Source organism: Oncorhynchus gorbuscha, unplaced genomic scaffold, assembly GCF_021184085.1.
Source record: "Oncorhynchus gorbuscha isolate QuinsamMale2020 ecotype Even-year unplaced genomic scaffold, OgorEven_v1.0 Un_scaffold_1651, whole genome shotgun sequence".
NCBI lineage: Eukaryota > Metazoa > Chordata > Actinopteri > Salmoniformes > Salmonidae > Oncorhynchus > Oncorhynchus gorbuscha.
This window is the reverse complement of record NW_025746370.1, coordinates 59,526-72,637: the sequence shown is the minus strand read 5'-3', so window position 1 is coordinate 72,637 and position 13,112 is coordinate 59,526. Positions and strand designations below refer to the sequence as shown.

Below are 13,112 nucleotides of genomic sequence, written 5' to 3'. Positions count from 1 at the left end.
GGTATGTATTGATACTTGTTGTGAGTGTAGTGTTAGATGGGTATGTATTAATACTTGTTGTGAGTGTAGTGTTAGATGGGTATGTATTAGATGGTTAGATGGGTATTTATTAATACTTGTTGTGAGTGTAGTGTTAGATGGTATTTATTAATACTTGTTGTGAGTGTAGTGTTAGATGGGTATTTATTAATACTTGTTGTGAGTGTAGTGTTAGATGGTAGGGTATGTATTAATACTTGTTGTGAGTGTAGTGTTAGATGGGTATTTATTAATACTTGTTGTGAGTGTAGTGTTAGATGGTAGGGTATGTATTAATACTTGTTGTGAGTGTAGTGTTAGATGGGTATGTATTAATACTTGTTGTGAGTGTAGTGTTAGATGGGTATGTATTAATACTTGTTGTGAGTGTAGTGTTAGATGGTAGGGTATTTATTAATACTTGTTGTGAGTGTAGTGTTAGATGGGTATGTATTAATACTTGTTGTGAGTGTAGTGTTAGATGGGTATGTATTAATACTTGTTGTGAGTGTAGTGTTAGATGGTAGGGTATTTATTAATACTTGTTGTGAGTGTAGTGTTAGATGGTAGGGTATGTATTAATACTTGTTGTGAGTGTAGTGTTAGATGGTAGGGTATGTATTAATACTTGTTGTGAGTGTAGTGTTAGATGGGTATTTATTAATACTTGTTGTGAGTGTAGTGTTAGATGGTAGGGTATTTATTAATACTTGTTGTGAGTGTAGTGTTAGATGGTAGGGTATGTATTAATACTTGTTGTGAGTGTAGTGTTAGATGGTAGGGTATGTATTAATACTTGTTGTGAGTGTAGTGTTAGATGGTATTTATTAATACTTGTTGTGAGTGTAGTGTTAGATGGTAGGGTATGTATTAATACTTGTTGTGAGTGTAGTGTTAGATGGGTATGTATTAATACTTGTTGTGAGTGTAGTGTTAGATGGTATTTATTAATACTTGTTGTGAGTGTAGTGTTAGATGGTAGGGTATGTATTAATACTTGTTGTGAGTGTAGTGTTAGATGGGTATGTATTAATACTTGTTGTGAGTGTAGTGTTAGATGGTATGGTATTTATTAATACTTGTTGTGAGTGTAGTGTTAGATGGTAGGGTATTTATTAATACTTGTTGTGAGTGTAGTGTTAGATGGGTATGTATTAATACTTGTTGTGAGTGTAGTGTTAGATGGGTATTTATTAATACTTGTTGTGAGTGTAGTGTTAGATGGTAGGGTATGTATTAATACTTGTTGTGAGTGTAGTGTTAGATGGGTATTTATTAATACTTGTTGTGAGTGTAGTGTTAGATGGTAGGGTATGTATTAATACTTGTTGTGAGTGTAGTGTTAGATGGTATTTATTAATACTTGTTGTGAGTGTAGTGTTAGATGGTAGGGTATGTATTAATACTTGTTGTGAGTGTAGTGTTAGATGGTAGGGTATTTATTAATACTTGTTGTGAGTGTAGTGTTAGATGGTAGGGTATGTATTAATACTTGTTGTGAGTGTAGTGTTAGATGGGTATTTATTAATACTTGTTGTGAGTGTAGTTTTAGATGGGTATTTATTAATACTTGTTGTGAGTGTAGTGTTAGATGGTATTTATTAATACTTGTTGTGAGTGTAGTGTTAGATGGGTATTTATTAATACTTGTTGTGAGTGTAGTGTTAGATGGGTATTTATTAATACTTGTTGTGAGTGTAGTGTTAGATGGTATTTATTAATACTTGTTGTGAGTGTAGTGTTAGATGGGTATGTATTAATACTTGTTGTGAGTGTAGTGTTAGATGGGTATTTATTAATACTTGTTGTGAGTGTAGTGTTAGATGGTAGGGTATGTATTAATACTTGTTGTGAGTGTAGTGTTAGATGGGTATTTATTAATACTTGTTGTGAGTGTAGTGTTAGATGGTAGGGTATTTATTAATACTTGTTGTGAGTGTAGTGTTAGATGGGTATGTATTAATACTTGTTGTGAGTGTAGTGTTAGATGGGTATGTATTAATACTTGTTGTGAGTGTAGTGTTAGATGGGTATTTATTAATACTTGTTGTGAGTGTAGTGTTAGATGGGTATTTATTAATACTTGTTGTGAGTGTAGTGTTAGATGGTAGGGTATTTATTAATACTTGTTGTGAGTGTAGTGTTAGATGGTAGGGTATTTATTAATACTTGTTGTGAGTGTAGTGTTAGATGGGTATGTATTAATACTTGTTGTGAGTGTAGTGTTAGATGGTATGGTATTTATTAATACTTGTTGTGAGTGTAGTGTTAGATGGTAGGGTATGTATTAATACTTGTTGTGAGTGTAGTGTTAGATGGTAGGGTATGTATTAATACTTGTTGTGAGTGTAGTGTTAGATGGGTATGTATTAATACTTGTTGTGAGTGTAGTGTTAGATGGGTATGTATTAATACTTGTTGTGAGTGTAGTGTTAGATGGGTATTTATTAATACTTGTTGTGAGTGTAGTGTTAGATGGTAGGGTATTTATTAATACTTGTTGTGAGTGTAGTGTTAGATGGTAGGGTATTTATTAATACTTGTTGTGAGTGTAGTGTTAGATGGTAGGGTATGTATTAATACTTGTTGTGAGTGTAGTGTTAGATGGTAGGGTATGTATTAATACTTGTTGTGAGTGTAGTGTTAGATGGTAGGGTATGTATTAATACTTGTTGTGAGTGTAGTGTTAGATGGTAGGGTATGTATTAATACTTGTTGTGAGTGTAGTGTTAGATGGGTATGTATTAATACTTGTTGTGAGTGTAGTGTTAGATGGTAGGGTATGTATTAATACTTGTTGTGAGTGTAGTGTTAGATGGTAGGGTATGTATTAATACTTGTTGTGAGTGTAGTGTTAGATGGTAGGGTATGTATTAATACTTGTTGTGAGTGTAGTGTTAGATAGATGTATTAATACTTGTTGTGAGTGTAGTGTTAGAGGGTATGTATTAATACTTGTTGTGAGTGTAGTGTTAGATGGGTATGTATTAATACTTGTTGTGAGTGTAGTGTTAGATGGTAGGGTATGTATTAATACTTGTTGTGAGTGTAGTGTTAGATGGGTATGTATTAATACTTGTTGTGAGTGTAGTGTTAGATGGTATGGTATGTATTAATACTTGTTGTGAGTGTAGTGTTAGATGGTAGGGTATGTATTAATACTTGTTGTGAGTGTAGTGTTAGATGGTAGGGTATGTATTAATACTTGTTGTGAGTGTAGTGTTAGATGGGTATGTATTAATACTTGTTGTGAGTGTAGTGTTAGATGGTAGGGTATTTATTAATACTTGTTGTGAGTGTAGTGTTAGATGGTAGGGTATGTATTAATACTTGTTGTGAGTGTAGTGTTAGATGGTAGGGTATGTATTAATACTTGTTGTGAGTGTAGTGTTAGATGGGTATGTATTAATACTTGTTGTGAGTGTAGTGTTAGATGGTAGGGTATGTATTAATACTTGTTGTGAGTGTAGTGTTAGATGGTAGGGTATGTATTAATACTTGTTGTGAGTGTAGTGTTAGATGGTAGGGTATTTATTAATACTTGTTGTGAGTGTAGTGTTAGATGGTAGGGTATGTATTAATACTTGTTGTGAGTGTAGTGTTAGATGGTAGGGTATGTATTAATACTTGTTGTGAGTGTAGTGTTAGATGGTAGGGTATGTATTAATACTTGTTGTGAGTGTAGTGTTAGATGGTAGGGTATGTATTAATACTTGTTGTGAGTGTAGTGTTAGATGGTAGGGTATTTATTAATACTTGTTGTGAGTGTAGTGTTAGATGGGTATTTGCTGTATTCTTTTGTTGTTGTTGATATACTCCAGCCTAGTAGGTGGCCGTAATGCAACATTTATTGGATGCCAACCCGCCGTTAAACCTCAGCATTGTTTTGGAAGAAGAAGAAGAAGTGGAAACGTTCCAGCCAATGAAAATGGGAGAAAGCGGTCTCTTCCAGCCAATGAGAAGTTAACCCGGAACTCTCCTAACGCCTCTCATATTACAGCAGCAAGCATGGGGAAGACTGGAACACCGGGTGGGAAGATCAACAGACCCAAGACAGTAAGTTACACATATAAAACCTAACTTTACTTTGATATTTACACCAGTACGAGATGTAGAAAGGTTACTACATCATAACCTAGAACCAGAAAGACAGCTCGTTTAATGTTGAAGGTAAAATTACATCCAAGAAGTTCGTGTTAGCAAAACGGCTAACTAGCTAAGCTGCAGTTAGATCACATGGCATTATTTCGTTATGACACATTTCAATGTAAGCTCGCTACAACGTTGTTATTTCTAGTAACACTGCACCAAAAATGTAACATTTTAATTAAGATGTGAATCAATACTGTCTACGTTGTGTTACTAGCTGGCTAAAACCCCCAGAAAGCCTTGCTGCCTCATGTTGTGATGTATGTTCATCAGGAGCTGGGCAAGAAGCTCTATAAGCGGCGGAGGAATCTGACCCGAGAGAAGAGGAGGAGACACATCAAGGTGGGAGCTGTGGTGGACGAAGGACTCACCACCATCCACCATCTCAGGAAGAGAAAGTAGGTCCTGTTTCCAGACTGTTTGTACTTCATACTGTAAGCCAGTGACTCATGGGACGGGGCAGAGACAAATGTACTTGGTGGTTCGGTCATAGATATAATAAAACAGTGGTATATTTATGGGTAGATGAACAACAAGCAAACTGCCTGACCAATGGGCCTGTGTTCTGAATGTGGTTGTCCAGGATCCTGACCAGGTGAAGTGTTGTTGTCCAGGATCCTGACCAGGTGAAGTGTTGTTGTTGTTGTTGTCCAGGATCCTGACCAGGTGAAGTGTTGTTGTCTAGGATCCTGACCAGGTGAAGTGTTGTTGTTGTCTAGGATCCTGACCAGGTGAAGTGTTGTTGTTGTCCAGGATCCTGACCAGGTGAAGTGTTGTTGTCCAGGATCCTGACCAGGTGAAGTGTTGTTGTTGTCCAGGATCCTGACCAGGTGAAGTGTTGTTGTTGTCCAGGATCCTGACCAGGTGAAGTGTTGTTGTTGTCCAGGATCCTGACCAGGTGAAGTGTTGTTGTTGTCCAGGATCCTGACCAGGTGAAGTGTTGTTGTTGTCCAGGATCCTGACCAGGTGAAGTGTTGTTGTTGTCCAGGATCCTGACCAGGTGAAGTGTTGTTGTTGTCCAGGATCCTGACCAGGTGAAGTGTTGTTGTTGTCCAGGATCCTGACCAGGTGAAGTGTTGTTGTTGTCCAGGATCCTGACCAGGTGAAGTGTTGTTGTTGTCCAGGATCCTGACCAGGTGAAGTGTTGTTGTTGTCCAGGATCCTGACCAGGTGAAGTGTTGTTGTTGTCCAGGATCCTGACCAGGTGAAGTGTTGTTGTTGTCCAGGATCCTGACCAGGTGAAGTGTTGTTGTTGTCCAGGATCCTGACCAGGTGAAGTGTTGTTGTTGTCCAGGATCCTGACCAGGTGAAGTGTTGTTGTTGTCCAGGATCCTGACCAGGTGAAGTGTTGTTGTTGTCCAGGATCCTGACCAGGTGAAGTGTTGTTGTTGTCCAGGATCCTGACCAGGTGAAGTGTTGTTGTTGACCAGGATCCTGACCAGGTGAAGTGTTGTTGTTGACCAGGATCCTGACCAGGTGAAGTGTTGTTGTTGACCAGGATCCTGACCAGGTGAAGTGTTGTTGACCAGGATCCTGACCAGGTGAAGTGTTGTTGACCAGGATCCTGACCAGGTGAAGTGTTGTTGACCAGGATCCTGACCAGGTGAAGTGTTGTTGTCCAGGATCCTGACCAGGTGAAGTGTTGTTGTCCAGGATCCTGACCAGGTGAAGTGTTGTTGTCCAGGATCCTGACCAGGTGAAGTGTTGTTGTCCAGGATCCTGACCAGGTGAAGTGTTGTTGTCCAGGATCCTGACCAGGTGAAGTGTTGTTGTCCAGGATCCTGACCAGGTGAAGTGTTGTTGTTTTGTCGTCTCTGCTCAGCCCCAGAGCCAACATCACTCTGTAGTCTGAAAGTGTTGTTGATGATTGTCGTCCCTGCTCAGCCCCAGAGCCAACATCACTCTGTAGTCTGATGTTGTTGTTGATGATTGTCGTCTCTGCTCAGCTCCAGAGCCAACATCACTCTGTAGTCTGTTGTTGATGATTGTCGTCCCTGCTCAGCCCCAGAGCCAACATCACTCTGTAGTCTGATGTTGTTGTTGATGATTGTCGTCTCTGCTCAGCCCCAGAGCCAACATCACTCTGTAGTCTGAAAGTGTTGTTGATGATTGTCGTCTCTGCTCAGCCCCAGAGCCAACATCACTCTGTAGTCTGAAAGTGTTGTTGTTTTGTCGTCTCTGCTCAGCCCCAGAGCCAACATCACTCTGTAGTCTGAAAGTGTTGTTGTTTTGTCGTCCCTGCTCAGCCCCAGAGCCAACATCACTCTGTAGTCTGAAAGTGTTGTTGATGATTGTCGTCTCTGCTCAGCCCCAGAGCCAACATCACTCTGTAGTCTGATGTTGTTGTTGATGTTTGTCGTCTCTGCTCAGCTCCAGAGCCAACATCACTCTGTAGTCTGAAAGTGTTGTTGTTTTGTCGTCCCTGCTCAGCCCCAGAGCCAACATCACTCTGTAGTCTGATGTTGTTGTTGATGATTGTCGTCTCTGCTCAGCCCCAGAGCCAACATCACTCTGTAGTCTGATGTTGTTGTTGATGTTTGTCGTCTCTGCTCAGCTCCAGAGCCAACATCACTCTGTAGTCTGATGTTGTTGTTGATGATTGTCGTCTCTGCTCAGCCCCAGAGCCAACATCACTCTGTAGTCTGAAAGTGATGTTGATGATTGTCGTCTCTGCTCAGCCCCAGAGCCAACATCACTCTGTAGTCTGATGTTGTTGATGATTGTCGTCCCTGCTCAGCCCCAGAGCCAACATCACTCTGTAGTCTGAAAGTGTTGTTGTTTTGTCGTCCCTGCTCAGCCCCAGAGCCAACATCACTCTGTAGTTTGAAAGTGTTGTTGTTTTGTCGTCCCTGCTCAGCCCCAGAGCCAACATCACTCTGTAGTCTGAAAGTGTTGTTGTTTTGTCGTCCCTGCTCAGCCCCAGAGCCAACATCACTCTGTAGTCTGATGTTGTTGTTGATGATTGTCGTCCCTGCTCAGCCCCAGAGCCAACATCACTCTGTAGTCTGAAAGTGTTGTTGTTGATTGTAGTCTCTGCTCAGCCCCAGAGCCAACATCACTCTGTAGTCTGATGTTGTTGTTGATGATTGTCGTCCCTGCTCAGCTCCAGCCCCAGAGCCAACATCACTCTGTCTGGGAAGAAGAAACGCAAGCTGCTCAAACAGCTGCAACACATGAAAGCAGAGAAGGCCGCTATGGAAGGTAAGAAGTGAATAACTATACATTTTAAACTGGGTTGTTGAATCACATTTCCTCTGAGTTGTCATGTGCTCTCGTATCCACTTCAGAAAGGATCAACTCTCCACCTGTCAATCACAATGTAGCTGAGTTTAGTCACCCCTCGACATGTAGCTGACTTTAGTTACCCCTCACAATGTAGCTGACTTTAGTCACCCCTCATAATGTAGAGTAGCTGAGTTTAGTCACCCCTCACAATGTAGCTGAGTTTAGTCACCCCTCATAATGTAGAGTAGCTGACTTTAGTCACCCCTCATAATGTAGAGTAGCTGAGTTTAGTCACCCCTCGACATGTAGCTGACTTTAGTCACCCCTCATAATGTAGAGTAGCTGACTAGTCACCCCTCATAATGTAGAGTAGCTGACTAGTGACCCCTCATAATGTAGAGTAGCTGACTGGTGACCCCTCATAATGTAGAGTAGCTGACTAGTCACCCCTCATAATGTAGAGTAGCTGACTAGTCACCCCTCATAATGTAGAGTAGCTGACTAGTCACCCCTCATAATGTAGAGTAGCTGACTAGTCGCCCCTCATAATGTAGAGTAGCTGACTAGTCGCCCCTCATAATGTAGAGCAGCTGACTTTAGTCGCCCCTCATAATGTAGAGCAGCTGACTTTAGTCACCCCTCATAATGTAGAGTAGCTGACTAGTCACCCCTCATAATGTAGAGTAGCTGAGTTTAGTCACCCCTCATAATGTAGAGTAGCTGACTAGTCACCCCTCATAATGTAGAGTAGCTGAGTTTAGTCACCCCTCATAATGTAGAGCAGCTGACTAGTGACCCCTCATAATGTAGAGTAGCTGACTAGTGACCCCTCATAATGTAGAGTAGCTGACTAGTCACCCCTCATAATGTAGAGCAGCTGACTAGTGACCCCTCATAATGTAGAGTAGCTGACTAGTCACCCCTCATAATGTAGAGTAGCTGACTAGTCACCCCTCATAATGTAGAGTAGCTGAGTTTAGTCACCCCTCATAATGTAGAGCAGCTGACTAGTCACCCCTCATAATGTAGAGTAGCTGACTTTAGTCACCCCTCATAATGTAGAGTAGCTGACTTTAGTCACCCCTCATAATGTAGAGCAGCTGACTTTAGTCACCCCTCATAATGTAGAGCAGCTGACTTTAGTCACCCCTCATAATGTAGAGCAGCTGACTTTATTCAACCCTCATAATGTAGAGTAGCTGACTTTAGTCACCTCATCATATGAACCGTCTCGTTGTTCTGGCCTTCCAGTCCATGTAGACGGCCATGCATGCATTAATCAGCATATGAAGAGACCATGCCCCGACATATTGAGGCTGTTCTGAGGGCAAAGGGAGGTGTTCCTAATGTTTGGTACCATTCTATGGCCATTTTATTAGGTACACCCATCTAATACCTGGTCAGACCCCTCTTTGCCTCCAGAACAGCCTGACTTCTTCGGGCATGGATTCTACAAGTTCGGGAAACGTTCAACAGGGTTGTTGGTCCATGCTGACGTGATGTCATCGCGCAGTTGCTGCTGATTGGCCGGCGGTACAGTCATGCTGCCAACAGCCCCGTTCCATCTCAACCCAGAGATGATCTATTGGGGTTTGACGGCAACGATGTTCACAGATGCTGCGGCGTTCAAACGTTTCTCCGTCGGTATCAAGGGGACCTGACGTGTGCTAGGGAATCATTCCCCGCGGCATTACACCAGCGCTACTGTTGAAACCAGACGGAGGAGACACGGACTCCTGACTCTGCCATCAGCATGACTCAACAGGAAATGCGATTCAACAGGAAGTGGGATTCGAGGACTGACGAGTTGTGTATTCTGGGAGGCTGTTCTGCACAACACTGTTGTACTGCACCTTATCCTTTAGGGGATCGGGGTAGTGTACCTAATAAACTGGCCTGTTAGCTGGCACCATTCTTCTCCTTTAGGGGATCGGGGTAGTGTACCTAATAAACTGGCCTGTTAGCTGGCACCATTCTTCTCCTTTAGGGGCACGGGGTAGTGTACCTAATAAACTGGCCTGTTAGCTGGCACCATTCTTCTCCTTTAGGGGAACGGGGTAGTGTACCTAATATACTGGCCTGTTAGCTGGCACCATTCTTCTCCTTTAGGGGAACGGGGTAGTGTACCTAATAAACTGGCCTGTTAGCTGGCACCATTCTTCTCCTTTAGGGGAACGGGGTAGTGTACCTAATAAACTGGCCTGTTAGCTGGCACCATTCTTCTCCTTTAGGGGAACGGGGTAGTGTACCTAATAAACTGGCCTGTTAGCTGGCACCATTCTTCTCCTTTAGGGGAACGGGGGAGTGTACCTAATAAACTGGCCTGTGTATAGGCTATATATATCTATATCTCTGTGTGTGCAGCATCTGAGGTCTGTCTCTCTTTCTCCCTCCTTAGTTGAGGCAGCAACAAAGACTAAGGCGTTGGCAGCACCAACGAAGGCAGCAGCACCAACGAAGGCAGCAGCACCAACGAAGGCAGCAGCACCAACGAAGGCAGCAGCACCAACGAAGGCAGCAGCACCAACGAAGGCAGCAGCACCAACGAAGGCAGCAGCACCAACGAAGGCAGCCAGACGCCAGAAAGGGGGTGTGTCCCAGGGGGATGTGGAAATGGCAGATATAGAATGAGAAGAGGATGAGAGACTGTTCTGTTGGCCCCATGCCAAGGCCAGACCAGGCTCCATATTCAGACCAGGCCCCATATTCAGACCAGGCCCCATATTCAGACCGGGCCCCATATTCAGACCGGGCCCCATATTCAGACCAGGCCCCATGCCAAGGCCAGACCAGGCTCCATATTCAGACCGGGCCCCATAATCATACCAGGCCCCATATTCAGACCGGGCCCCATATTCAGACCGGGCCCCATATTCAGACCAGTCCCCATGCCAAGGCCAGACCAGGCCCCATATTCAGACCGGGCCCCGTATTCAGACCGGGCCCCATATTCAGACCGGGCCCCATATTCAGACCGGGTCCCATATTCAGACCGGGCCCCATATTCAGACCGGGCCCCATATTCAGACCAGACCCATATATATAAATATGATTTTATGGACGGGGAGGCCTGATCCTGGATCAGTTTTAGCCTTTTAGACCTAATGAATATGATTACATGGACAGGGAGGCCTGATCCTGGATCAGTTTTAGCCTTTTAGACCTAATGAATATGATTACATGGACAGGGGAGGCCTGGTCCTGAGCCAGAGAGCCTTGTGTTTGTGTATCTGAATGCCGTCATTGTAAATAAGAATTTGTTCTTAACTGACTTGCCTAGTTTAAATAAAATAAAAAAACAGACGGAATGGGGGAATTGTTTTTTTTCCCTCCCAACTACAAAGGAGGAATGAATGTGGAATCTGATCTGGAGTCAGTGGCCTTGTTCAACCATGGTGGAAGTTATGCCTGCATCCCAAATGGCTCGCTGTTCACTAAGGACCGTCGGACTCTTGTCAAAAGTAGTGAATTGTATTGGGGATAGATGCCATGTGGGATCGAACCCGATGACTACAGCCTCCCGTCATGTGCCTGTAAATAAACCAAGGTGCCCTGTTCATACCTGTAGATAAACCAAGGTGACCTGTAGGTAAACCAAGGTGACCTGTAGATAAACCAAGGTGACCTGTAGGTAAACCAAGGTGACCTGTAGATAAACCAAGGTGACCTGTAGATAAACCAAGGTGACCTGTTCATACCTGTAGGTAAACCAAGGTGACCTGTTCATACCTGTAGATAAACCAAGGTGACCTGTAGGTAAACCAAGGTGACCTGTTCATACCTGTAGATAAACCAAGGTGACCTGTTTCATAAACCAACCTGTTCATACCTGTAGATAAACCAAGGTGACCTGTTCATACCTGTAGATAAACCAAGGTGACCTGTTCATACCTGTAGATAAACCAAGGTGACCTGTTCATACCTGTAGATAAACCAAGGTGACCTGTTCATACCTGTAGATAAACCAAGGTGCCCTGTTCATACCTGTAGATAAACCAAGGTGACCTGTAGGTAAACCAAGGTGACCTGTAGATAAACCAAGGTGACCTGTAGATAAACCAAGGTGCCCTGTTCATACCTGTAGATAAACCAAGGTGACCTGTAGGTAAACCAAGGTGACCTGTAGGTAAACCAAGGTGACCTGTAGATAAACCAAGGTGACCTGTAGATAAACCAAGGTGCCCTGTTCATACCTGTAGATAAACCAAGGTGCCCTGTTCATACCTGTAGATAAACCAAGGTGACCTGTAGGTAAACCAAGGTGACCTGTAGGTAAACCAAGGTGACCTGTAGGTAAACCAAGGTGACCTGTAGATAAACCAAGGTGACCTGTAGATAAACCAAGGTGACCTGTTCATACCTGTAGGTAAACCAAGGTGACCTGTTCATACCTGTAGATAAACCAAGGTGACCTGTAGGTAAACCAAGGTGACCTGTAGATAAACCAAGGTGACCTGTTCATACCTGTAGATAAACCAAGGTGACCTGTTCATACCTGTAGATAAACCAAGGTGCCCTGTTCATACCTGTAGATAAACCAAGGTGACCTGTTCATACCTGTAGATAAACCAAGGTGACCTGTTCATACCTGTAGATAAACCAAGGTGACCTGTTCATACCTGTAGATAAACCAAGGTGACCTGTTCATACCTGTAGATAAACCAAGGTGACCTGTTCATACCTGTAGATAAACCAAGGTGACCTGTTCATACCTGTAGGTAAACCAAGGTGACCTGTTCATACCTGTAGATAAACCAAGGTGACCTGTAGATAAACCAAGGTGACCTGTAGATAAACCAAGGTGACCTGTTCATACCTGTAGATAAACCAAGGTGACCTGTAGATAAACCAAGGTGACCTGTTCATACCTGTAGGTAAACCAAGGTGACCTGTAGATAAACCAAGGTGACCTGTTCATACCTGTAGATAAACCAAGGTGACCTGTAGATAAACCAAGGTGACCTGTTCATACCTGTAGATAAACCAAGGTGACCTGTTCATACCTGTAGATAAACCAAGGTGACCTGTTCATACCTGTAGATAAACCAAGGTGACCTGTAGATAAACCAAGGTGACCTGTAGGTAAACCAAGGTGACCTGTTCAGGTGACCTGTTCATACCTGTAGGTAAACCAAGGTGACCTGTTCATACCTGTAGATAAACCAAGGTGACCTGTAGATAAACCAAGGTGACCTGTAGGTAAACCAAGGTGACCTGTTCATACCTGTAGATAAACCAAGGTGACCTGTAGGTAAACCAAGGTGACCTGTAGATAAACCAAGGTGACCTGTTCATACCTGTAGATAAACCAAGGTGACCTGTAGATAAACCAAGGTGACCTGTAGGTAAACCAAGGTGACCTGTAGATAAACCAAGGTGCCCTGTAGGTAAACCAAGGTGACCTGTTCATACCTGTAGATAAACCAAGGTGACCTGTAGGTAAACCAAGGTGACCTGTAGATAAACCAAGGTGACCTGTTCATACCTGTAGATAAACCAAGGTGCCCTGTTCATACCTGTAGATAAACCAAGGTGCCCTGTTCATACCTGTAGATAAACCAAGGTGCCCTGTTCATACCTGTAGATAAACCAAGGTGACCTGTTCATACCTGTAGATAAACCAAGGTGACCTGTAGGTAAACCAAGGTGACCTGTTCATACCTGTAGGTAAACCAAGGTGACCTGTTCATACCTGTAGATAAACCAAGGTGACCTGTAGA

The 13,112-nt window shown here is 43.1% G+C and overlaps 1 protein-coding gene across 2 annotated transcripts; it reads left to right on the top strand.

Moving 5' to 3' along the window:
• The first annotated feature begins 3,960 nt into the window (after positions 1-3,960).
• LOC124023596 (uncharacterized protein C11orf98 homolog) lies at positions 3,961-10,696 on the top strand. Of its 2 annotated transcripts, XR_006836708.1 has the most exons (6): positions 3,961-4,074; positions 4,441-4,565; positions 7,271-7,368; positions 9,791-10,108; positions 10,163-10,185; positions 10,276-10,696. XR_006836708.1 is itself a non-coding variant. In XM_046337977.1 (5 exons), exons 1-4 carry the CDS (start codon positions 4,027-4,029, stop codon positions 10,021-10,023), a joined length of 504 nt encoding a protein of 167 aa, XP_046193933.1. In that variant the 5' UTR covers positions 3,961-4,026; the 3' UTR covers positions 10,024-10,072; positions 10,163-10,191. The 2 variants fall into 2 exon arrangements, 1 of the variants encoding a protein (XP_046193933.1); XM_046337977.1 differs by lacking the exon at positions 10,276-10,696 and having other exon boundaries at positions 9,791-10,072; positions 10,163-10,191.
• Positions 10,697-13,112: the final 2,416 nt, after the last annotated feature.

Excerpts from the sequence above, each read along its gene's own strand:
- LOC124023596 (XM_046337977.1), top strand. The coding sequence starts at position 4,027 with ATGGGGAAGACTGGAACACCGGGTGGGAAGATCAACAGACCCAAGACA. Across the intron at positions 4,075-4,440 it reads AGATCAACAGACCCAAGACA|GAGCTGGGCAAGAAGCTCTA; the intron begins GTAAGTTACACA and ends TATGTTCATCAG. Across the intron at positions 7,369-9,790 it reads AGAGAAGGCCGCTATGGAAG|TTGAGGCAGCAACAAAGACT; the intron begins GTAAGAAGTGAA and ends CTCCCTCCTTAG.